Source organism: Callorhinus ursinus, unplaced genomic scaffold (genome assembly GCF_003265705.2).
Source record: "Callorhinus ursinus isolate GAN/ISIS: 27379988/994484 unplaced genomic scaffold, GSC_fseal_2.0 scaffold15, whole genome shotgun sequence".
Classification (NCBI taxonomy): domain Eukaryota; kingdom Metazoa; phylum Chordata; class Mammalia; order Carnivora; family Otariidae; genus Callorhinus; species Callorhinus ursinus.
In genome coordinates this window covers 3,418,591-3,443,065 of record NW_027397077.1, presented here as the reverse complement: position 1 = coordinate 3,443,065, position 24,475 = coordinate 3,418,591, and the positions used below count along the sequence as shown (strand labels likewise).

Sequence of the window (24,475 nt, the reverse complement as noted above, 5' to 3'; positions counted from 1 at the left end):
TCCCGGTTTTTTTACTCCGTATTGTGAAAAGTTACCAGGAATAATTTCTCAGGTTGCAACCAAAGCCTATCAGGTGTCCCTCGTTCTTTTTTTTTTTTTTCAGATGTACGTCGACCTCAGGGGCATTTTTCTTGGTTGCATCAACAACCTACGTCACTGGGTCGGAGCCAAAGATGGTAACACACTGTGTCCTGAAATATTCTAGAAAATGGTTCTTCTAAAAAGTGTGAGTCTCCTGGATGCAGGGGTTTGGTGTCCTAAAGCTGTGGGACTAGGGCTTGCTGTTCCCTCCCCGCCCACGCCATCTTGTTTCTAAGCCACTGGAAGCCGCCTTCTTTCACGACCACAAGGCTTGCTTTGACCAAGACCTCGGAAAGAACTCCCATCCTGTCACACCAAAACCGCACCCTTCATGAAGTCCTGGGGGTCCCAAACACGGCAGTCTCAGAACTGGTTCTTGTTCATGAGTCACGGCTCCAGTCTCAGTTCTCACCCAGGGAAGAGCGGCCCAGGGCTAGGGCTCCCCCGGCCACTTGCCGTGGTGGGGTGTTGGGGGAGAGAGCCCGTGCTCTTGTGCAGACTCTTAGGCTTGGACTTCAGTTTTCTCTTCTTTAAGGATGGATCCCTCTGGATCGTTGAGGGAGAAAACCTGTCTGAAGGGACCAGCTCACTAGGCCTTACACCCCCTTGTCCCCTGGCCTTTGTCGGGACTCCCGGCCAGGAAGGAAGGAGCCAGTGTAGGATGTCCTCTTCAATACATGGCCTCAGCACCATGACCCAAATACTTCTAGACTCAGTGCCTCCCTGGAGCCTGGGGGCTGGCCCTCAGCTGTCCTTGGTGAGGCCTGTCCAGGGAGCTGAGTCATTCTTGACCCCAGCTGGGGCAAGGGTGGGGCTCGTGACCTCTGGATGTGGCCAGGAAGCCCAATGGGCCTTCCCACGCGGCCCCGGGTACCCTCTCCGGGCTTCTGGCTCCTGGGACTCCCCTGAGTTGCCTTACCCAGGGCGGTCCCTTCAGAGTGAGTGGGTCTCCATCACACTCCACCTCCTGACACGAGGCACCAGTTAAATGGACAACAGAAGCCCAGGTGGGATTCCACACTGGACCTGGCCTTCAGGGGCCTAAAGGGGAAGCAGCTCTTTCAAATCACCTCAAATAGTGGCCATTTGACTTGGGAGAAGTCTTCCAGTCCCCATTTGGTGGCCATGCAAGCTTCCGTTTTTGCTACCTTCCCTTACTACTCACAGCCTCGGTCTAGGGCCTCAGCATCCTTCTCCCGGACTTTTCCAACTGCTGCCTCACAGGTCCCTGGCCGTGAGCACTGCCCCTGTCCCACCCACGGCCACCCAGTGACATGTGATAGCTAGGAACAATCAAAGCTCCCACTGACTAAGCTCTTGCTCCGTGACAGGTGCTGAGCCACGCAATCCACCTAAGCCAACCTATTTCTCCTCCCATAGCCCCATGAGGGACATGCATGACCACTCTGTGCCCATTTTACAGACGGGGAAGCCGAGGCACATGAGGTGAAGCCAGTTCACCCAGCAAGCGGTGGAGACAGTAGGACCTCCTGGGTCCGCTCCTCCCCCTGATCAGATGCCCTGCCAGCCCCCAACCCTCTCGGGGTTGGGGCCTGGCCTTCTCCCCAGTGGCACCCTGCCTATGCCCAAGTTCTAGCCTCGCCACAGCGCACAGACCCAACATCACTGAGGGCCGTCTCTGCCTTTGCTCCCGGCGATCAGGCATTCTCTTCCACCAGGGAGACACTGCTCCTCTTTCGAGCCCAGGCCCCACGCCCCCTTGCAGCCATGCCCGGCTGCCAGAAGCAGCGATGTCCACGCCAGCAGCTATCGGCACCTGCTATCTCCCCGGGGGATCAGGCCCCCTCCTGCTGCCGTTCCCTCACCTGTAAAATGGACTTGGTCACACAGCTGCCTCGTCTGTGACATGGGTAAACCAGGGCCCACTCCCAGGGCTGTCGTGCAGGGTAAACGAGTCAGTATCTGGAAAGTTCTTAGGGCAGCGCCCAGCCCTTAGTCGGCGCTCACTACCTGTTAGTGGGTTTTGTCATTAGTGCGTCCAGAAGCAGGCTAAGCAGTGCCTGGCATTATCCAATCTAATTCTTTCCACAACGGGCAAAGCGAGACACTGAGTTCGCCCCCTTTCGTTGTTGAGAAAACAGAGGCCTACAGAACTATTCTGTGACACGAAGACTTCCAAGCAGGATGGTCTCACTCCCAAGCTCTATGCCTTACCCTGGAGGCTACAGAAACTCCCTGTGCGCGTGGCAGTCATGGCCCGTTAAGATGGTCCCTCCTGGGCACTGAGCTGCTCGAATCTAAGGCGGAGCCTCCGGGCTGGGGATTCCCGGCGTTGGGCCCAGCCCTGCATACTGCGGGCGTGGCGGGCCTGAGCCACGCTGAATGACACTATGCTGTCACCGCATCTGCTATTTCTGGCCAGGGCCCCAACTGAGGTCACACGGACACAGAACACAGGCCCCCACGGAAGTTCCACCACGTGGCCCAGTGCCCCGAGTCGGAAGTTCTCCAGCTGGGTAACCTGCAGGGAGTCCTACTCCCGTCTTAAGCTTTGGGTTTTCACTCCCAGAGTAATGTAAAACCATTTTACCAATGACCGACCAGAACTAGATGTCTTTTCTACAGTGATTAAAGTGGAATGGTATTGTATAGACTCAAACTTCGGTTTCTCAAGTTGGCACTTCTTCGTGCTGAGGACAAGTTCTCAGGGGTACACGGGATTATTTCTTATAAATGTGACTTAGGGTAAAGAAACTTCTCTGTGCCACAAGGCTATTTTCGGTTTTGAGGCTTTGGGGAAGAAGCCCACCAGGGCAGGCCCACGTCCTCCCCTCCGTGGGGGAAGCAAAGTGGGGTTGGGGGGGAACTAGGTGCCAGGGGAGGTGGTGTGGAGACAGAGTGGCTAGGAAGGGGCCGGGTCTCCTGCACGGAGCCGTCTTTCCAAACACCGACCCGCCGGCTGGGCCCATGGTTTGCACAGATGCAGAAGAGCTGGGGCCTGGCCAACTGGGCCCCTGTGAGGCTGGGCTCTCCCTCAGCTCCTGGGTGGTGTGTTCATGGCCCTTTTCACCATTTGCAATGATTTTATTTATTTTTCTTTCCTTTTCCCGATCTCTCCCACTCGGCTTTCAGCTCCACCAGGGCAGGGACCCTGTCTGTCCCATTTGGTTTTGTACCCCCAGAGCCCACCACTGTGCCTCATCCACAGCAGGTAACTCGATCATTACTGACGAATGAGCAAATAAACTTGGGCAAGGTGACCAACTTTTCCGAACCCGATTTCTCAACTGAAATCAATGAGAATGGAAATGCCTATTTGACAGAGTGATAAGAGCGTCATGAAATCTTGGATGTGAATGACCTGGCCCCACGTGTGGTTCAGAGACGTGCCAAGGGGCCCCCCGTTCCTCTTTCCCTCTTCAGCCACATCAGCATTAAGTATTCCTTATAATGTGTTTCAGAGCAAACACCCATTAAATATGTAAAAATTACATAAAGGATAAACTATCTGAGTTATTTGCTCTGTAAAAGGTTGAAATAAAAAACTACTTTTATGTATCTACAATGATGCAATTTACCAAAAAAGAAAAAAAGAAAAGAAAAGAAAGAAACGTTATGTGGCCTTTCTGAAATAGCCTTTTTGGGGAGGTGTTCCTGCTCTGCCAACCTGCTCACCATCACCCCCCTCCCTAACTGAACCAGGAGCCGCCAAGGAGACTGTGACACCGCGGGAGGGCAAGGCGATCAGAACCTATAAAGCAGGACAAGGTTATGTGGTCCACCTTCTCATCCCTTGAGGGCTGTGAGCGCTTGATGCTCACAAGCTCGTGGTGTGTGGTGACCTCAAAGCTAAAGTATAAGACGGGCGGGACGGTCAGGCCGAGTCAGGCTGGGTGGGCCAGAAAGGCCCGACGACCTGCCCCAGTCAGGTTCACCTCCGGCTCTGGGGCTGCAGGAGACACTCACCAGGACGGCCATCTCCACCACGTCGGGCTGCTGGAGGAACTGTGGGTCCACGGCCGGCCACGCCTGAAGCAGCACACCGGCGTCCCAGGCGTAGTGGGCGCACAGCTTCCCGGGCACCTGCGCCAGGCCTGCAACGTCAAGGCACAGAGAGTCACGGGGCACACGCGAGGCTTATGGAAGCAGGGTACACTGCTTTCACCCCAATGCAGGCTGGCTTGGACCTGCCTGACGCCGCACCTCGGCTTTACACAGCTTACCGGCCCCCCCCCCCCCACTTACTTTAGCCCGGTTTATCATCCTGGGCTGATAGGTAGCCCCCCCTTTTTAAATAGTACCCAGAGCTGTACAGATGGATGGACACTTTGTTCTAAAGTGTGCATTTACAAGGGCGCCTGAGTGGCTCAGTCGGTTAAGCGTCTGCCTTCAGCTCAGGTCATCATCCAAGGGTCCTGGGATCGAGCCCCGCATCGGACTCCCTGCTCCGTGGGAAGCCTGTTTCTCCCTCTCCCTCCCTCTCCCTTTACTGTTCCCCCTGCTTGTGCTTTCTCGCTCTATCGAATAAATACACAAAGTGTGCATTTGGAAAAAACAAGGCTGATTTTCCTTGGTCTCTGCAGTTCTGTTGCTGAAGGAACGCCTTTGTGCTCCTGAGAGCGGATCCCAAAATAATGAGCCATGCTCATTTCCTTTCCTGCCTGTGAATACTTGTGGTCTGCGAGGGCCTCCTACCCGGTCCTTTTACTCATGATCACTGGAGCCAACATGCCGAGAACAGCTGGGTGCTCCTTCTCCACCTTCTCAGAAGGATCTCAGCCTTCACGCTACACTTCTTCTCGAGAGGGGCTCCTGCCAACGACTGAATTGGAAAGAGCTGGCCTTGGTTCAGGATGGGTCAAACGCGAGGAAGCGGTGAGGAAGGAAACTCCCCCCAGTCTTGCGTCCTAGAGTGCTTCATGCTGTAACCCCAAAGCCGAGGCGGCTGGGCTCAGTGCCCACAGGGCTGGACGAGGACTGCAGCCAAGGTAGGGCGACTCGCAGGAAAAGCTGTGACTGCAAAGCCTCTGCCGATCTCATGAGCACAAGAGGTGCCCCCAAATGCGCAGGAAATGCACACATCAGAATACAGAGCCCAGGGTGCTACCAGCATGGCCACATCCCCCCTGGCTCCTCATCCCCCCAGAGGAGGGCCCTGGGGGGCAGTGAACGTGGCAGTGTGCCCACGCCAGGGTGGAGCTGTGGCCGCTGCAGGGCCTTCGTGCTGTGGATGGCTTGTCCAGGGGAGCCGGAGGGGGGTAGCCCTTGCACACCTCCTCCTTACTATTAGCACTGAGCCCAGGAGATGCATTTGAGGGACGGGCCCATGCCTCAGGGGTGGTCTGAAGCCAACTTGCCAGACGGAGGGAATGAATCCCACCAACACCAACACCAGTGCCTGGAACACTGGGCTGGACTGACAACGTTTTACTTTCCTTGAGGGCCAAGTAATGCGTGCTCCTTGCAGAGAATTTGTAAAAGGTCAAACTAGAGAGAAGAAAATCATGTTCATCTGCACAGGACTTTTTAAACTTTTGATTTTTTTTTAAGGATTTAAGGACCATGCAAAGCTACTCCACGAAGCTGCTCAAAGTGGCCGTCTGCAATGCGTGGAAGCACAGGCCGGAAGGTGTTGGTCACACCGCTTTCCTGACAGTTTTGCTGCCCAAAAACCGGTCAGCCCCTCTCGGACGTGCGCTCGGTGACACAGCTGGTCTGCGTTCTAAGCTCCAGCTGTTTATGTCGCTGGCAGATGGCTACAGCCAGTTCCAGGACCGGTCTTGGGTTTTTCTCTCTGGTGCTCCTGCTCTAAGCCTGGGCTGCTGGTCAGTCTGAGGGGAGGGAAGGCCTGTCCGCGTCTGTGGACCAAGTGTTGTCAGAGCTGTATTCCTGGGGCCCTGCTGGCCCCTGTACCCTGGGCTTCCAGCACTTACTGATGGACCTGCTCCACCGCTAACAGATGGGCCGTTTGGCAGGAGCCGAAAGGAGCTTCCTGCTCGTTCCTCAGAAGGGGTACTATTAAGACTCTTGTCTAAATACGAGACAGAGGTCACAGAAGGGAGATGATCATTTTGTTACTTTAGCAGGCTGGCCCCGTATGGCTGGTCCTGTGACCCAGCTGCAGTGAGAAGGATTCCAGAACTTCCGCATGGTAGTCATACAGGATGCCCGGGAGATGAAAGGGCCTTGGACACAAATGTTCGGGGCAAAAGTTGTTGCAAATTCCACTTAAAAAAAAAAAAAAAATGAGGAAGCCCGGCCTTCCTGGGGCAGCCTGGGTCCCCACCAGAGTTTCTACACAGACGGGAGTGGGGCCACCCTGCTCAGCGCGGCGGGACACAAACTCACGGCTGTGGGCTCTCCGCCGTGTTTTTGCCTCCCTACTCTTTAGGGAAGTACAAAGACCTAACGTTTGCATAGCAAGTGGGATGGTTTCTTTATAGAACACATGCCAGGTCGAGAGCTGGCCTTTGGGCAGCACCTGGAGAAAGTCTGCACACGGGCTGGGATGTGCCAGAGCCCTGGCATGCAAGGCCATCGTGCAGGGCCGGCTGTCGCCTGTGGCCCACCCCCCTCCTGCCCCTCCGCTGGGAGAGCCGTTGTCTCTGACCTTCCTTCAAAATGACTGCAACAACCCACGCAAGCTCCTCGCATGGTCTGAGAGCTGGGGAGGTCACCACGCCCCAGGGGCGCCCGGGAGTCGGTCTTGGGGTGGGCAGCCTCTCTTGCCGGCCACCATCAGACCTGCTCCACCCCCCACCCCTGTGCTCACACACACACACACACGAGGCTGGACTTGGGGACTCCATGGCCTCTGAGGCCCACTGAGCCTCATCCAGCCCTGGCGATTCCAAGAAAATGGATAGGATGGGATGCCAGTTCATTTTAGCCTTTACCCACTGAAGGAATTCCACTGACGTTATTTTGAGCTAACAACACCGATGCCGCACACATATTTGTACAGAAAACGCCATCAGAACGTCAGTGAGAACTTCTCCTCTACAATGGTCGCACACACACCCCTACATGATTTGTATGTTTGTAATTGTGTTGAAATTAAGGGATACAGTGCATATGTATAGCAAAACACTAAGCTATGCTATTTCGCAGCCGTTTTCATTTTACGAAGAAAAATGGATTCGTGGCGGCAGCCTCATGCTTCAGGATTACACGTCTGTTCCGAATGCCTGGGGGGGTCACGGGGTCCCCCTCGCTGTCACCTCACAATTACGGTGCTGATGGGAGACCCAGAGCTCCCACGAGGTAAAGCCTGGAATCCAGAAAGAAAAGAATCGCCGCACAGCCATAAGAGTGGCCGGAAAACAGAAACGTTCACAGGAGGTCGTAAAGAAATGTGACCCCTCTGCCTGCCTCCCCCTGTGGTCCCGTGTAAACCAGGACACTGAGAAGGGTACACTCTACAGAGCTTACACAGATCTCATCAGTTGTTATAAGCACTAGCACGACAAGTAGGCAGCTTCACATAACCTTTGCCACAGTCAAGATCCAGGGCTGCTCGGCCACCACTGGGCTCCTCGTGGTCCCCTCTATATGGCCACTGCCCCCTCTGCCCAGTCCCTAAGCCCTGGCGACCACTGATGTGTTTTCTATCTCTATAATTTGGTTATTTCAAGAATGTTACATAAATGGAATCATAGAGTATATAACCTTTGGAGACTGACTTTTTTTCACGCAGCATAATCCCCCTGGGATCCATCCACACTGTTGTCTATTAGGAAGGTCATTTTTGACGATGATGAAATTACACCTCCAACCGGAGTACCACCGAGAAGCTCCCTGTCCGGTGATTTTCTACTCTTTTACTGTCCACCAACAAAGGAAACCTTGTGTCCTTTGTCTGGAAACAGTATCAGTGACTCCAAACACAAAATTTCCCTAAGGGAGCAGCTAACACCCTCAGCTGGGGAGCACAATACTCTATTATGGTACACAAAAGTTAACTGTGTGGATTCAGATGTGGTGCCTTGAGCTTCTCAGATCCAAAACTTCAGGAAGGAAAAAAGATTTCCTCATCCTGTTGCAGTTTACCAACTGCGAAGATATTGGTTCTCTTTCTTACTGAAGGTCTCCACTGCCTCCTTAGGGGGGGGGGGGGGGGGGCGCCTGGGTGGCGCAGTCGTTAAGCACCTCCCTTCAGCTCAGGTCATGATCCCGGGTCCTGGGATCGAGCCCCGCATCGGGCTCCCTGCTCGGCGGGGAGCCTGCTTCTCCCTCTCCCACTCCCCCTGCTTGTGTTCCTTCTCTCGCTGTGTCTCTCTCTGTCAAATAAATAAATAAAAATCTTAAAAAAAAAAAAAAAAAAGATTGGTAGGGGACTCTCCAGCTTCTCTGGATTGTTCTCTTTCTGTCCATGGCAGTGATGGCCATTTTGCGCACAGGACTCCGAACCTCCCCTAGAAGACAGATCCCAATTCTGCTGCTCTATGGGGGAGAATCTCTTCTGTGAAAATCTGCTTCTCTAGGGAACTCTAGAAAATGGCAGTTTCTGAACATTCCACCCTCACCATCTTCCCTTTATAGCCATTCTGAGTTATCTGTCGAAGACACGGGAGTGAAACCAGAAGCTACATGAAAGCAAAGTTTTCTAGAACAAATGAAATGTGTGTAAAAACCGTCCAAGGCCCTGGATCGAGAATGACTGACAGTGCGGGATGACAATGATGCTCCTCGCGATACGGTGCTTCTGACTGCAAAGGACTCCCCACACCCTGAGGCACCGGGCCTCTTTCGCTCTTGGAGAGGCGGGAAGGAGTCACGTCTCCATTCTCTACTGAGGGCACCTGACCCGCACCTGTGACTTAATGACCAGGGTGCCACGCCAGGTGCGTGGGGCTCCTCAGTTGACTCTGTCATGGGCCCTGCGGCTCGTTCCGAGGCTGTGACATGTACACATGTGGAGAGCCACAAGACAAAGGTTTCCCATTACTTCCTCGAATTAAAAAAAAAAAAACAAAATTAGTTGCTACGAATTTGTAAAACTTGAGGGAAGACCACCCTCCCCCAGTTCTCCCACAAAGGCCCAGAACAGAGCCTGGCACATAAAATACGTCCCCGGGCGCCTGGGTGGCTCAGTTGGTTAAGCAACTGCCTTCGGCTCAGGTCATGATCCTGGAGTCCCGGGATCGAGTCCCGCGTCGGGCTCCCTGCTCAGCGGGGAGTCTGCTTCTCCCTCGGACCCTCTTCCCTCTCGCGCTCTCTAGCTCTCATTCTCTCTCTCTCAAATAAATAAAATCTTTAAAAAATAAAATAAAAATAAAAGTTTGCAGCTCTGAAGATAATCCAGTGCTCATGAACTAAATTCAGGGACTGAAAAAGAAACAGCAAAAAATACGTGCTCAATAAATCCAACTGAATGAAACACTGCGGCAAACCTCACATTCAATCTCTACCGACTTACTATGCCACAGCTCACAAAAGCCGTGTGTGATGTGTTGGAAAATTCAGGGCGCAAGGTTTGGAATGGGCTAGTTTCTATCCCGATGCTCTAGCGTGTGTCCTGTTGGGGATCCTGCCATGCCACAGTGTACACTTGGTTCCTAAGAACTGCCACGGAGGGCCAGGGCCCTGGGGAGAGGAGATCCTCTCTGCCCGCCCGCAACACAACCGAAGGGGCATGCAAGAGGGGCATGTTTCTGCCAATCCCACTGACATCAGTCCTTCGTGGGAGAAATGAAATGAGGGAGGAAGAAGATAATGCGGGACAAAGCAGGAAGATAAAAGGGAGAGGTGTGCATGTTCTAGGATAAGAGTAAGTTTATGATAAATTAGATTGGTTTGTTCTAAAGCAAAGGAAGACTAGGAGAGAATGAACCGTGTGCCATTTAAAAAACTTAATGTGATTGCCGATGCTAAATGAAAGAGTCATGTTTCCTTCCCACGGGGAGGACAAAAGGCTGCCTGACAGAATATGGAATTAGCGTGGCAGGGCCTGATACCAACCTCCCTTTAGGGCGCTCTGTCTCTTCAGCAAAGAATGGGTAAGTGTCTCTTCCTCTGTAGGCTGTTCTAAACCACCACAAAGGACAGAGGAACCCAAAGCAATTCACTTGGTGGAGTCAGTGAAACCCTCATTTCCAAGCCTGACCACACACGCTGAGAAAAACTGGTCTTCCTAGGAAAACAACTGCCAAATTCCAAATAAAACACTAGCAGATAGGATTTGACAGTAAACTCAGAGTCCGCTGCACCATAGTCAAGAAGAATCTATGCCGGGAGAGCTTGGTATTAGGTGATCAATTAACTGGGCAATAGTGATATCAACAAGGCAAAGGGGGGAAGTTAAAAGCAGATGATACAAACACCTCAACAAGTGAAGAACGGATGTTAAATAAAATATAGCTCCCGTTCCTAATATGAGTTCTGGAAAACAAGGACAGAGAGCTGCTTCCTTAACATTATAGGGATTATCCGGGTGCCTGGGAGGCTCAGTCAGTTAAGTGTCCCACTCTTGATTTTGGCTCAGGTCATGATCTCAGGGTCGTGGGACCGAGCCCTACACTGGGCTCTATGCTCAGCGGGGAGTCGGCTTGAGATTCTCTCTCCCTCTCCTTCTGCCCCTCCCGTACCCTGCTCACACTCCTTCTCTCTCTAAAAAATTCTTAAAAAAAAAAAACCACAAACCCCAAAACATTACAGGGGCCGTCTGGACCAGCACCTCGAACATCCCATAGGGTTTTCTGAGCAGTTTAATACATTATGTACACAGACACCAAGCCATAACTGTTAGAAAGAAAGAGAACACTTATCCTTATCTGCTAATCACAGAATCTTAGCACGTCTAAGAGGATTTTACCCCCTACCCAACGTAGAAGAGATTTGTAGGGAATCTGGATAAGAGAATAAGCATGCAAATAAATTTTAAAAATTACATCCCAGCCATTACCAGTCAAAACTGATAGAAAAGACTCCAGTCACAAGAGCAAAAATAAAAATATAACAAAAAAATACTCGGGAATACTCCTTAAGAAATGCATAGAGTCAGAAGAAAAACTACAAAAGAAATGAACAAAACTATAAAACTCGATTCAGCATAATGGAAGTCTTGAATGAAGAGGGAGATGGGGTGCCTGGCTGGCTTAGTTGGTAGAGTGTGCAACTCTTGATCTCTGGGTTGTGAGTTCGAGCCCCATGCTGGGTGTAGACATTACTTAAAAATACAATCTTTTTTTGGGGCGCCTGGGTGGCTCAGATGGTTAAGCATCTGCCTTCCGCTCAGGTCATGATCCCAGGTCCTGGGATCGAGCCCCACGTCTGGCTCCTGGATCGGCGGAGAGCCTCTGCCTCTCCCCCTGCTCGTGCTCTCTCTCTCTATCTGGGTGTCGAATGAATAAATGGAATCTTTAAAAAAATAAATATTTTTTAAAAATTTTTATTTATTTTAGAGTGTGGGGGGAGGAGCGCGAGCAGGAGGGGCAGAGGGAGAGGGAATGAGAATCCCAAGTAGACTCCGTGCTGAGCAAGGAGCCTGATACGGGGCTCGATCTCATGACCCTGAGATCACGACCTGAGCCAAAACCAAGAGTGGGATGCTTAACTGACTGCGCCACCCAGGCACCCCCAAAATAAAACCTTAAAAAAAATAAAAGGGAGAGACAGACCACATGGAGGTCTGGAAGGGGTAAAGATGTAAGGACTTCCCAAATTAATTCTAGGTTTACCCACATTTCAATCAAAATCTCAAGGATGTTAATAATAAAATTATACCAGAGTTCTACTGAGAAGAATAAACAGGTGAGAAGCGCTCAAATACTTATGAAAAAAGAAATGAAGGGAGGCTAGCACACCAGATGTTAAAACTACGTTGAAAATCCAATAATTAAATCAGTGAAACAGAACACATACTTCAAAAACAGACTCTGGAGTGGAAACGGGCTAACTTTTCAGGAAAATAGTCTGGCAACATAGATTGAGAGTCTTAAAAACATTCCTATCTTTTCCACTTCAAGGGCATCATCTGAAGTGGAAACTCAGATCTCTGCCCAGAATTGCCCGTGGCAGATTACGGGAGCAAATGCTAGACACGTCACCTGAACAGTTACCAAAGTCATGCCTGGGGGCAATTAATGCAGTGATTAAAAACATTTACAAGTTAAAAAAAAAATCAAAATGTTTACAAGTGTATCTTGTTTTTAAATTGGAAATACTCACAGATGAAATTTTACTTGTAAACCCTTAGGCAACCAGTTGGAGTCCCATGTAAAGCAAAGGTGGCCAAACTGTTGCTCCACATTCTGTCTTGAATCGGTCCTGACAGGCTACATGAGGCCTCTGACACCAAGGCCAAGGCCTGGGGGCCTGAGCTCCTCTAAGACATATCCACCTGCTCTGGCCCCATAAGGTGCGTGGCCCTGACGTTCATCCTCACAGCAACAAAGTCATAAGCATATCACTCAGGACTTCAGAGGGAGGGAGTGGGCCCAGGTTGGGTTATTCCAGCACGCAGGGTGAGTTTATCACCAAGGGATTGCAACGTCCTTGCAAAACCCCTGGAATCATGACAAAGGCTCTTGTTTGTGCATATTCACCAAGGATCCAGAGATTTGAAGATGTCCATCAAAAGCCTTCATGTTTTGTATCCTTCCTGGGCAAGCACTACATTTAGGTATGTGTTCTAAGGATTTCATATGTGAACAAAAAATTAGCTATTCAACTTTTAAAACAATGATGTGTTATTATAAAGGGTCTAAGTGTCCAGAAATAGGAAATGGGAAGATACTGTAAACCTCACACCATCTGAAAAAGTAGCTCCACATTAAAATTAACAAGAAATAGAGATGACAAAAAGGAAAAGAAAGAATTAACTATTGAAGACAGTTTAGGGTGAAGAATGTTCAAATTATTTCTTAAAAGGACAGGATGTTGGTATTTCTAGTGAGGGCCTTTTAGAATGACCAATGCGCCCTGAAAATGCTCTCAAGAGGCGGCCCTACGAGAGAAAAAAGTGCATGAAATCTTGCCTTAGGCTTTCCTCTGAGAGCCAGGTCTTTTTTTTAAGATTTTATTTATTTATTTGACAGAGAGAGAGAGAGCACAAGTAGGCAGAACAGCAGGGAGAGGGAGAGGAAGAAGCATGCTCTCCGCTGAGCAGGGAGCCTGACGTGGGGCTCGGTCCCAGGACCCTGGGGTCATGACCTGAGCCGAAGGCAGCCGCTTAACTGACTGAGCCACCCAGGCGCCCCTGAGAGCCAGGTCTTAACAGTAGAGGGACACAGTCCCCCACCTGCCTGTGCATCAGAATCACCCGGGAGCTGGCTAAAAACTCTCGTCATGGGGCGCCTGGGTGGCTCAGTCGGTTAAGTGTCTGCCTTCGGCTCAGGTCATGATCCCGGGGTCCTGGGATCGAGCCCCGTGTAGGGTTCCCTGCTCAGCGGGGAGTCTGTTTCTCCCTCTCCTGCTGCCCCTACCCCCAGCTCATGCTCTCTCTCTCTCAACTAAAGTCTTAAACAAACAAACAAAACAACACTCTCCAGTCATTTCCCCAGCTCCAGAACTGGGACCTCCAAGGGGGCGGGCGGGGTGGAAGCTTCCCCACTTAGCCAGTGAGCCTCAGTCAGGGGGACTCGCTTCAGTGCCCAGTTTAGGAAGGACGGTCTGCTGGAGAGACCCGAATCCCAGTTTAAGTAAATTTTAGATCTGCAGCCTGACTCCAGGCGTCCTTTTCTCCACCTGTAAAGTGGGACTAACCCTACGTTCCCCTCTTAGAAAGAGAACGTGGGGTCGTGGCCTATGGAGAGCGGGAGGCTGGGTTCGGAGAAAGAGTGCCCCGCGGGGCCGTCCGCATTCCCAGCGGGGCAGGCGCGGGGCGCCAACGCGGAGAGGGGCCTTCCCCTTCGGCAGGGGTGAGCGCGCAGAAGTACCCCCATTCCGACTGCAAGGCACAGAGGTCCCTGGTACAGGTGCCAAACGCTGGGCCTCACGCCTGAGGACATCTGGGCCCCAAGTCGAGTTCCACGAGAGGCTGGGGCACATCCAGGTTAGCAGTAGCGGGTCTGGCGAGGATGCCCCCACCTACCTGCCCAGAGCTCCGAGGTGATGTGGGGGGCCATCGGGGAGGCCATCACTGTCAGGGCACACAGCGCGTCCTCAAACTCGGGGCTGTGGAGGACCACTCTCTGAGAAGCTTGCTGAGGAACAGAAAAGAACGGTGGAAGAACACTGAGGCGCACGAAACAAGCCAGGGCACGGAAGGCCAGAGACCCAAGCAGGTAGGCAGGAACCCTCCTTCCCACCCACGTTTGCTCCGGACACTGAACTCGCCCCTTTTAGTCACAGTATTAAAAGCAGAGCAGCAATAGCAATAACATGTACACTATTCCTCGCGGAGCATGGACTACGCCCTTGGTCTGAGGCTGATTCATGTAGTTCCCACCAGTACCCTTGGAGGGTGCTGTTCTTACCCCACTGGAAGGGTGGAGAGGCTAAGGACCACGGAAGGGGAGCAATCTGCCCCCAGGTACGTGGCTGACCAAGGGATGCGGCCCCCACGAGAATCCAGCTGTGTCTTTTCTTTTTTTTTTAGCTTTTTATTTATTTTTTAATTTTTTAAAAAAGATTTTATTTATTCATTTGAGAGAGAAAGAGAGCACACGCACATGGGAGAGGGGCAGAGGGAGAGGGAGAAGCAGGCTCCCAGCAGCTTTGTCTTAAATCAGAGTTAAACTCCTGACCGCTCTTGGAGGTTTCCCGTGCGCTGCAGGACCCGTGAGACATGCAGAGAGACTTGCTCACAGGCTTTGCAACGTGGAGTGCCCAGTGCTGGGGTCCTCCTGCCCCCTCGGGGGTCTCATCCTCCTATTAAGCAGGTGTGCTGGTAACACCCAGTTTCTTCCTGCGGTGCAGCCTAGTCACATAACGTAGCCACACCCACTTAATTTATGGGGTACCTACTCCAAAAGGGCACGGTTTCTGCCCTCAAGGAGTTTACAGCCAATTGGGGAGAAAAGTGACAGATGAATCGAGGGTGTCACAGGATTCCACAGGGTGTGGGTGGGGAGGGAGGGTGGGGAGCAAAGCAGGGTGTGAGCCTGCGAGTGTAGACCAAGGACAGCCTGGGGGGAAGTGGGCTGTGGGAAGAACAAGGGTACTGAGTTTCCCAGAGGCTGGCTTCCCCTGCTCAGCGGGGAGCCTGCTTCTCCCTTTCCCTCTGCTGCTCCCCCTGCTTGTGCTCTCTCTGTGTCAAATACATAAACAAAATCTTTAAAAAAACACACACACTCAGCAAAGAGAATCTGGGAAATACAAAACCACTCACAATTATACCAAACAGAAAAAAAAAAAAAACCTGATGTATTTTATCCTGGTCTCCAAAAATGCAAAAATATGTGAATATACACATCTGTCCACATACCCTTTTGCTGGACCGGAATTTTTATCCTATGAGCACTTCTGTATTGTATGTTTATTTGATGTTATATCATGAACAGCTTCTGGTACTAGGGATTCCTGGAAGACACGATGTGAATGGTGGTGGCACATCTCCTCCCTATTGATATGATATGAGTCATTTCACGATTTCCCCATTGGGGACAGCTGGGGTTCTATGTCTCTGTGATTATAAGTCACCTGCCAATGGGCAGCCCGGAATCAAAGGGTCTAAACGACTATAGGGATGCCAACCTCGGAGCCGAAGTTCTTCCTGGCAAGGTTACATTAACCACGGCCACTGCTGGGGTGCCACTGTCTCACTGTCTTTGTCATAGCATGGACTTTATGTTATAAAGTCTCTACCAATTTGATAGGTTAAAAAAAATAGCATCGTGTTTTTAGTTTGCGTTTCACGATAATTAGTAAGGCAAATATTTTTTTTCTGCCAAGTTTACAGATTATCTCTATACCATTTTCTGTGAGTGATTTTCTTTTCACATCCTTTGACCATTTTTAGGTCAGTTATTTTTATATTCATATGTAAAGAACTCTTTACATATCAAGGATGTTAAGCCTCATGTCTGACATATTTGTTATAAAATGTTTTCCCCAGTTTTTACCTGCTTTGTAACATGGCATGTTTTAATATACTAAAAATGGTGAGTTCTATGTAGTCAAACCTGTAAATTTCTTCCACTGTTCTTAAAGTCTGGGAAGAGCTTCATTACAAAAGGCATGTGGTAATAGCTTTAATGAACATTTTTTGTTGTTGTTTGTTGTCCAAACAGCTAACTACTTGCCTAACCTCCATTTGTTGACAAATCCTTCCCCTGGCAAGAAAAATTCTAGTCACATGTGGCAAGAAGAGGAATCTATGCTAAAAAGGCTGACTTTTGTTTTTAGTGAGCACAAATCTGACTTGTCCAGATTAAAGGAGTGTAACATGTTAATGATGCCAAGGGGGTATCAGATCAATCAGGAGAGCGGGCAGCGGAAGCAGGAAGAAAAGAGCAGAGCCGGAAGAGAAGGGGGCTCGAGTCTGGTCCTGATCTGTCACTAATCAACCAGACACGTCACCGAACCTCCCAGGGTGTCAGTGTTCTCATCTGCAAAATATGGGGGTGGGGGAGGGGAGCGAGGGGGTGGGCTTTGGACCAGACAACCTTTAAGAACCTTCCAGCTATAAAACTAGGTTGTGACTATGGAAAACAGGCTTCTTTAAGATAACAGAGCCACACCAAGGAGGTGACACCATGGTCCTGCTCTCTGTCCACCAACCAGGACCCTACAGGCCACCTCACAATGTGGCTCAAGGCCACCCACCCGCCCCTGCTACCAGCAAATGAGGACAGGAGGGCCACTTACCAGGAGGGCACTGCTGAGTCCCATCAGCTGAGAAATTACAGAATTCAGTGAGAAGTCCTCTGTGAAATGGGTGGTCACCTATGGGTAAAAGTTGAATTACTCGCTTTCTTCAAAATCCCTTTGAGCTTTCCACAAAAAACCAATGCAACACAACAACAAAGCAAATGAATTAGCCAAAAAATGTGAATTAAATGAATGCAATCAAAGAAATTCATAAATGCATTCACTATCTCAGATAATCATGGTAATGTTTCATCGGCACAAAGATTTTAAAAAATCAGGGTCAAATGGTGTTTCCACGGTCCAGCGTTTCCTGCCCCCCCCCCACATCTGGGACAGTGTTGGTTCTCCCAGCGGGGACATCACACGCCTCTAACCACCTGGACAGGAGGCAGGACCCGCAGACGAGTAAACATCAAAACAACAGGAGATGGGGTACAGGATGTCCCTTCCCTGTGGCTCCATGACTTTCATTCACAACGAAGGTTATTCGTATATGGGATAAGGTGAGTTTTGCGTTTTCAAATACGGAGTCAACACAAGAACACTCAAGCTGACTTGTCAGCTTCTTCCTGTTTGTGTGCTTCTCGATTTCGACCACGGCCAAGAATACAGAAAAACAACACATCTAAAGATGTCAAGAGTTTCCAACTTGTCGAAATACCCCAGTTCTATGATCTGACAGAAGAATGTCTGTCCAGACAGGAAGTACGTGGCATGAAAACAGTCACCCAGGCATCATTTACATCACAAAGTTCAACTGCGTGAGCTCTGTGTCTCTACACTAGAGTGGACGGGAATATTCCCTGAGGACATGTCACCAAGGGGCGCCTGGGTGGCTCAGTCCTTAAGCGTCTGCCTTCGGCTCAGGTCATGATCCCAGGGTCCTGGGATCGAGCCCCACGTCGGGCTCCCTGCTCCGTGGGAAGCCTGCTTCTCCCTCTCCCATTCCCCCTGCTTGTGTTCCCTCTCTCGCTGTCTCGCTATCAAATAAATAAATAAATAAAATCTTAAAAAAAAAAAAAAGAAGTGTCACCGAATGAGACCACGCTGGACCCAGGGCCTCATGAAAACCCTGTTTCTTCAATGTCATCAGTCACCAGAGTCCAAGAAAGTGACCTTGGCTGACTTTAAAAGTTCAAATAGCAATTCTAAAAAATAAAAATAACAGTAAAAATTCAGCCTAAGGAGTGACACCCGCTAAAAATAGCTCTGGATCTCCTAAAGGCCTTCTTTCAAAAACATATGACATTTACTTCACAAAGTGCTTAAAAAGGCAAATGTCATGGTATGGTATCCGACTTCTGGGGAAGAAATTTATAGGGATTTGTTATCAGTGAAGAATCTTTTAAAATGAGTCCGGGGAGCCTGGCTGGCTCAGCCAGTGGAGCGTGCGACTCTTGATCTCAGGGGCATGAGTTCGAGCCCCACATTGGGTGTGGAGATTACTTAAAAATAGAATCTTTAAAAAAGAAAAAAAGAAAATGATTTAGACAATAAAACATTTTCTAAGAAGGTAACATGAACACATCATTTATTTGCAAAAATTAAACCACAATAATTCGCACAGATACCGTGTAACAACGTAACTGGGTGGGGAAGGCCTCACTATGCGGAGCATCCGGGAACTTGGATTCTCGGCTCTGGGCCTCATCTCTGCCCCCATCTGTAAAATGAGGAGGCCAAAGAGCAGTCTCCTCATGCCCCTTTCAGTGCTACACTTCTGTTTCTGTTCATCTCGTATGCGGTGTGTCAGCAGCGAGACCCTGCATTTGGGTCTCTGCCCCAGAGTGGTAAGTGTGGAGCCGGAGGGAAGGGGGCGTCCTCCCGAGATCTGGGATGGACACGTGGTGGACACCGTTTGAGGATGCCCTTTCCTGAGAGCATGTCTTTCCATTAGAGCACGTGGCCGGCTGCTCCAGCTTGGTGAGCTACTCGACACGGTGACGGCAACCCTTCAAGGCCGGGGGGACGCCACAGTGAGGAAGGAGCAAGGCCAACAGCGGCCCGCCCCAAGGCAGGGCGGCCCACCCGGACCAAGTGTGCTCAGTCACAGAACGGACCAGCATCCCCGGAAAGTTCCTGACCTCAGAGATGACTGAGTTCTTGTACTCCCAGAGCTTCTTGCTCTCGGCTCTCTCCTCATCACTCAGCAGCTGGGGCCGGGGAGCCGTCCCGGGAGCCCTGGCCTCGATGAAGCGGGTCACCAAGGCCCACAGACGCTGTTGCCACCTCAGCACCCCGGGAAGGGCATCGGCTGAGTTTCATGTCAGGAAACGAGAGAGAGAGACAGACAGACATGTGAATGACTGATCTGGCTCTCCCCAAGCCCAGAGAGGCACGGGTGCATTGAAGACATGCTTCATTGTGCCCCAGTGGGAGTTATGGGGGCCACTCTGGCCTCTAGCATCCGGGAGCTCAGAGCAGCACGGACTCTGTCACACCCCAGAGCCCCGGGTATTCGGCGTACTGGACCGCAGGGCTCCTCGGAGTGCCGCCCACCAACCACCCCGGCCCACAACAAGCTCAGAAGCCTGGGCCATGATGGGCCCCCTGTGCCCAGCTGCCTTGAGTAAGAAAGCCTATTGCCGCAGAGGTGTCCCCAAAGACGCCTGTGCCCTCACGTGTGCCCTCTGTATGTCCCCAGTGATTCCAATGCAGCCCATTCTGGGACTGGCCCCTGTGCCACACTTATCACGGGCAAGGGCGTAAGCGGTGATCCGGGCATCTGGCTGCTTCTGCCACAGCAACCGAATGACCACTGGACCGTGTATTCTAGGACATCCAGATACCCAACAAGATTTTACTCATGCCTTTTCAGATCTAACCAACTCTGCAGAGACAAATCTCCCCTGAGGGGCTCTGGAGGCTGCTGTGGGTGAGGGAAGGGGTCACAGGAACATCCGGAGCAGGCCCCAGGGCGGGGTTTTCTGGGCTGGGAAGGGGCGACGACCCTGCCCTAGAACAAACCTTTCAGGGTAGATCAAGAGGGGGACTGGCCTCCGTGGACCACAGAGGGGCCCCAGGGTGGCATGGAAGCCAGCCTGGCTCCCGGGGAAGGTTCTCCGGCAGACTGGTGTAGAACCTGCATTAGCAACACCACAGACTTGCCAAAGGCAGGTTCCTGGGGCCCCCCGGATGCTGTTTTAGGAGGTCTGGGGTGAGGACTGGGAATCCACAAGGGCCACCAGCCCCGCCCCCGCCACCGATTCTGAGGTTCATTCCATCTGGGAACCCCAGGCTAAGAATGGCACAGGATGCTGGACAAACCACGCTACTCCACTTCATGGAACTGATTCCTAGAACCCTTACTACTGTCTTCAGCCCAGACATTTCCTTTCCCCGAACTCCTCCGGTGTCCGGGGCAGATCACAAAGGAGGCTGGGGAGAGGAAGGGGCCTTACTCTTCACATCCCACAAGATGTCCTTCTCAGGAGGGGCAGCGAAAAGGATGTAGAGCCGGATGGTGTCGATGCCGTACTGCTCGATGACCTCCTCGGGGTCCACCCCGTTGTGTTTGGACTTGCTCATCTTCTCCCACGTCACCTCCAACCTCTCCTTCGTTTCTGCATGAACAGGAACAGCACCTGTGCACCAGAAAAACACACGGGGACAGAAGGTGTGGCTCTAGGCGGTTCTATAAAAGCACATTCAATAAAGAGCAATTCGAAGTGTCCATGTGAAGGATCCCATGAATTCGCTCAACATGCCCCTTTCTCTCTCTCTACTGTATATCACAGGAAATGTTTTCATTTTGAAACGAGTGAGGCCCACCTCCCACCCCAAACCTTCCCTTTGGGAACATAGAGCACAGTTGTGATGGCCCGTACCAGCTTCTTCTCCACCACAAAACGAGACAAAGCAACTTCCTGCTCTATAAAAGCAAACGACGTTTATACAAAAGAGAAAGTAAAAAACAGGGTAGCAAAGCTTTGCACGTTTCGCCGTTTTCTTTATGGATGCACAGTTTCCTCGGGGAGCGGGCAGCTGACCAGTCAGGGTCTTGCGCGAGCAGGCTCCGTGGAGCTAGCTCACTGGGCTCATGTGGAATGCCGTGTGCCCTGTTCTTTGGAAGTGGCTCCTCCCCACGCCCACACCACCGGTCCCGAGGGTGGTGACAGAGAAGGCCTTCTATGGCTAGGGTGGGATGAGGTGACCTTGTGGCCGAGCTCCAGTGGCTGGGACAAGGAAGGACATCTGGCAAGGCCAAGGTCTTTCTCAGGACGCGAAACAGAGAGACAGAAACTCTTGTTTCAATGTTGCCGGGCACTGGAACCATAAAGTCCTAAGGAGATGGGGCCAGACATGGCATCGTGGCTCCCAAGGTCACCTTGCGCCCTAAAGTTGGGGCAGGGCAGAAGCCAAGCCTGGCAGAGGAAGGAGAACAGGGCAGAAAAGCAGAGGAAAGGAGGAAGAGGAACCAGAGGCCATTGAAAGAGAGAGGAGAAAGTCCTAGGACTGGCATCTGTGTGGCACCCGGTGGTTGTGGGCGTGCTGGGAGGCCCGGCTGGAGCGCCGGCAGCTGGCTTGGGGTGACATCTCTATATCCTGTGCTCAGCCTGCCTTTGGGTGCATTTCTGTTCCTTCCAGCCAGATAGTCCTGGACTCCAACGGCAACCAAACTCCCAAGGGACTGATGTATATACCTAAGAACTAATTCCATACTTTAGCAGAAGCGCACCCATTAAGGAGATGGAAGCTTGCCCTTGTTTCTCTCCCAGCGGCCAAGTCTGCGTGGGAAGGGAAAAGATGTTCACAACACTGTCTGGCCCCATGACATCGGAGCCAAGGGAGACTGAAGTTGCTTTATCTGGGCTGTCCGTTTACCCTGCACACCTCCTCCGGGCTGTAGCTACTCTTCCCAGCACTGTTGTGCAAATTAGGAAAAAGCCAACTATCAGGGCAGAGCAGTTGAGAAGTAGGAAAAAGGTGCCCTCGCTTGGCAAATGTGGCCCGGAGGTGTATGGTTTGGCAAATGGCTGGATTTCAGGCCCTGCTCACCCCCTTGGCTGGGTGCCTTTGTGCAGTGCACACGCTGCACAGCTGCATATGGCAGCCCTGCCCTTAACACAGACAGCACTTCACTAACAACTGAAATGTACGTGCCCTTTGGATTTGGCTCCTTTCCCCTCTGGCCCATGTTGGCGAAGCACTGCCCTTTTCTGCTTTTCCAGCTTCTTTTTCTCCCTCGGACCATTCCAAACCCTGATATATTACTGCATTAATTAGGTAATTCCACTGATGGCTTCCACCTAAATCTTTTCTGTAGTGTTTGGCTTGGGTAGGCTGCCTACCATTAGGAGGTTGTTGGGTTTACGTGACCTCCTCTGTTGTGCCCTGGGTTTTCTAAGCTGAATGGCCAGAGTTCTGGGGGTTTCTCACTGGTGCCCCTATGTGCCCCCCCACTCCCATTTTCTACTGATTTCATCGGTAGGCTGGGTGCACACGACATCGTCACGGTGCCACCTCAAGATCTGCTGGAAGGAACTACCCCTGAGGAAAAGTGCAAGGGAAGTCAGGGGATTGCCAGATAGGGCTGCTCCAGGGTGCTGAAGGGGTTCAGTATCGGGGTGGCCCCGAGGGGCTGACATGCGCCTAGAGACCACCTAGGGAGAAGTGCTGGGATACCCCAGCCTTAGAAGAGTGCCTCTTGGGTCTGGGGGCTCTGTTCCTGAGACACGCTGTCAAACATGAGCAAGGACATGAGGTGATGCCCCAACTGACTTTGGGTTACATATAAACAAAAACCCTGCCAGAAGCAAATGGACGCTGGATGGGGCTGGGGCCGACGGGCGGGCAGCCGTCCTGGCCCCAGCCTTCAGAGGACACCGGCCCACAGTAGGCAGAGGCCCGGAGACCCTGGATTTTCCACCCAGCCGAGGCCCCGGGCAAACACTTGCTTTGTCAATGGCTCTCAGGCCTGGCCTCGGCCTGATGTACCCGGATGGTCCAGATGGGCCTTTTTCTTACCTGTGAGATCTACTTCCTCTCTCTGGAGATACTGTCCTGATGGTAGGCGGAATGTCTGCCCCTTGATAAGGCCTTGGGCCAGCAGCTTATGGAAAGGTTCTCTGAGGAAAGATAACGGGGAAAGAAATCAATGGGTGGAGATTTGAAGCATCCAGAAGACAGCGACACAAACCTTCTCAGCTGATGGACAGAGACGGCTGCCCTTCACGAAAGCAGGTGGGCTGGCGAATGCCACTTGGAAACCCAACTGGAACAAAGGGCTCCTTATAAAGCAGCGATAAGAACGTTAATTCATACCAGCAGGTATTAACTGCTTTCCACTTGGCGAAGTGGCAAGAGCACTAGGCTTCAGATTTGGAAGGCCTGGATCTGAATCTGTCTCCTACTCAGTGAATTCTAGGAGCCGAGGCAAGTCCCTTACCTGTTCTTAGCAGCTGTTGGTTTATCTGTCAAGTAGAGGCAATAAAAATCTGTCCAAGGGCTGTCGGGAAGATTCGAGTAAATGAATGCCTGAAAATACTCATAAATTCTAAAGAACCATAAATATGTCAGCTACGTGCTGAGTCCAGCATCAGGATGGGCTCAAGAGGATGCGGAGAGGTTGAAGTTGGGGCTCCGTTTAAGCAGGCTGCTTTTCCCTCAACCTTGCAGACAGTGCCTACTCACATTCTTTAAAAAAATGTGTAAGTCATACAAATAATAATTAAAATAAAAATTAATCAATCAATTAATTAAACCGTTCTCTAGTTGGCCTACAGTACGGATGGATGACAATTTGGTTATAGTGCCTGGTTTTAGTCACTTTGACTGGATGAATAGTGAAATATAAATGTTTTCTCTGAAGGGGACAGGGAGAGGTTGACCCCTATGCTGAAAGGAGTTTATTTCTGATGTGAAATGGTATATCCCGAAGAATCCACCTGACTCAGTTGTGAAGCACGTGAGCAAGCGCTATTCCAAACTCCAGGAATGATTCGTGGAGGCACGTGCTCATCACGTGTGTGTGCGTGTTTCGTGTTCGTAAGGACAGCTGCAGGGACGTGCGGTGGGAGCCACGCCCACGAGCGTCGCCGGCAGCGCGAGGCAAACCCCCTGGTGCTTCAAGTTCACTCACGCAACGTGGCTCTTCTGTAGAGGCTCAAAGGGCCAAGGACCTCAGAGGCCCAGTGGGCCACCAGTGTTGCCGTCCTCATGGAAGGAGGCGCTGGCTTTGTTAATTTGATAGGGCCTTCGTTTCTCGCACGAGGCCATCTGATGTAGATGAACCATGATGCCGAGTCTGGCCCCCGCTTTGTACCAGTGTGGCCCTCCTCAAACGGCCGTGTGGACAGATGCAGTTTGGGGAAACTTTCTAGTGGACTCAGGGGGTGGCGTGGAGCAAAGAGAGTGACTGGGAAAGAGATGAGGGTCAGCTACAAAGAAGGGATTCCTAGCCTTCGTATTTTAAAATCTTACGAGCGCGCGTGTGTATACGTGCGTGCATATATGAGTTTGGTGGTGGTGGTGAGGTATTTTCCAAGGTGGAAAAGACCCAATATATTTAACATTCAAGGAGAAATGTAACACACATTTTTGAGACCTTGTCCACATTATTCAATGTTATTCTTCAACGTCATAGGGGCCATCTGCCAGGGTATCATGTTAATTTGGAAGAAATTCCACACGTGCGTGTGCACAGAAGTCACCAACGCCCTGTTCAAGGCTCTAAAATCCA

General features: G+C 51.2%; 1 protein-coding gene across 4 annotated transcripts in view; it reads right to left on the bottom strand.

Annotated features, from left to right (window-relative positions):
• Nucleotides 1–24,475, bottom strand: part of LARS2 (leucyl-tRNA synthetase 2, mitochondrial) — a 148,906-nt gene that overhangs the window by 4,286 nt on the left and 120,145 nt on the right. For 2 of the 4 annotated variants that reach the window (XM_025885025.2, XM_073901059.1), the window contains 6 exons: nucleotides 22,762–22,862; nucleotides 20,196–20,378; nucleotides 18,879–19,048; nucleotides 16,792–16,869; nucleotides 14,075–14,186; nucleotides 4,009–4,136 (listed from right to left, as the gene is read on the bottom strand). In XM_025885025.2, coding sequence (XP_025740810.2) covers nucleotides 4,009–4,136; nucleotides 14,075–14,186; nucleotides 16,792–16,869; nucleotides 18,879–19,048; nucleotides 20,196–20,378; nucleotides 22,762–22,862 — 772 coding nt within the window. Of the gene's footprint in view, nucleotides 1–4,008; nucleotides 4,137–14,074; nucleotides 14,187–15,409; nucleotides 16,533–16,791; nucleotides 16,870–18,878; nucleotides 19,049–20,195; nucleotides 20,379–22,761; nucleotides 22,863–24,475 lie in introns of those variants that run through there. The other 2 variants (XR_012380863.1, XR_003210723.2) reach the window with 2 other exon arrangements.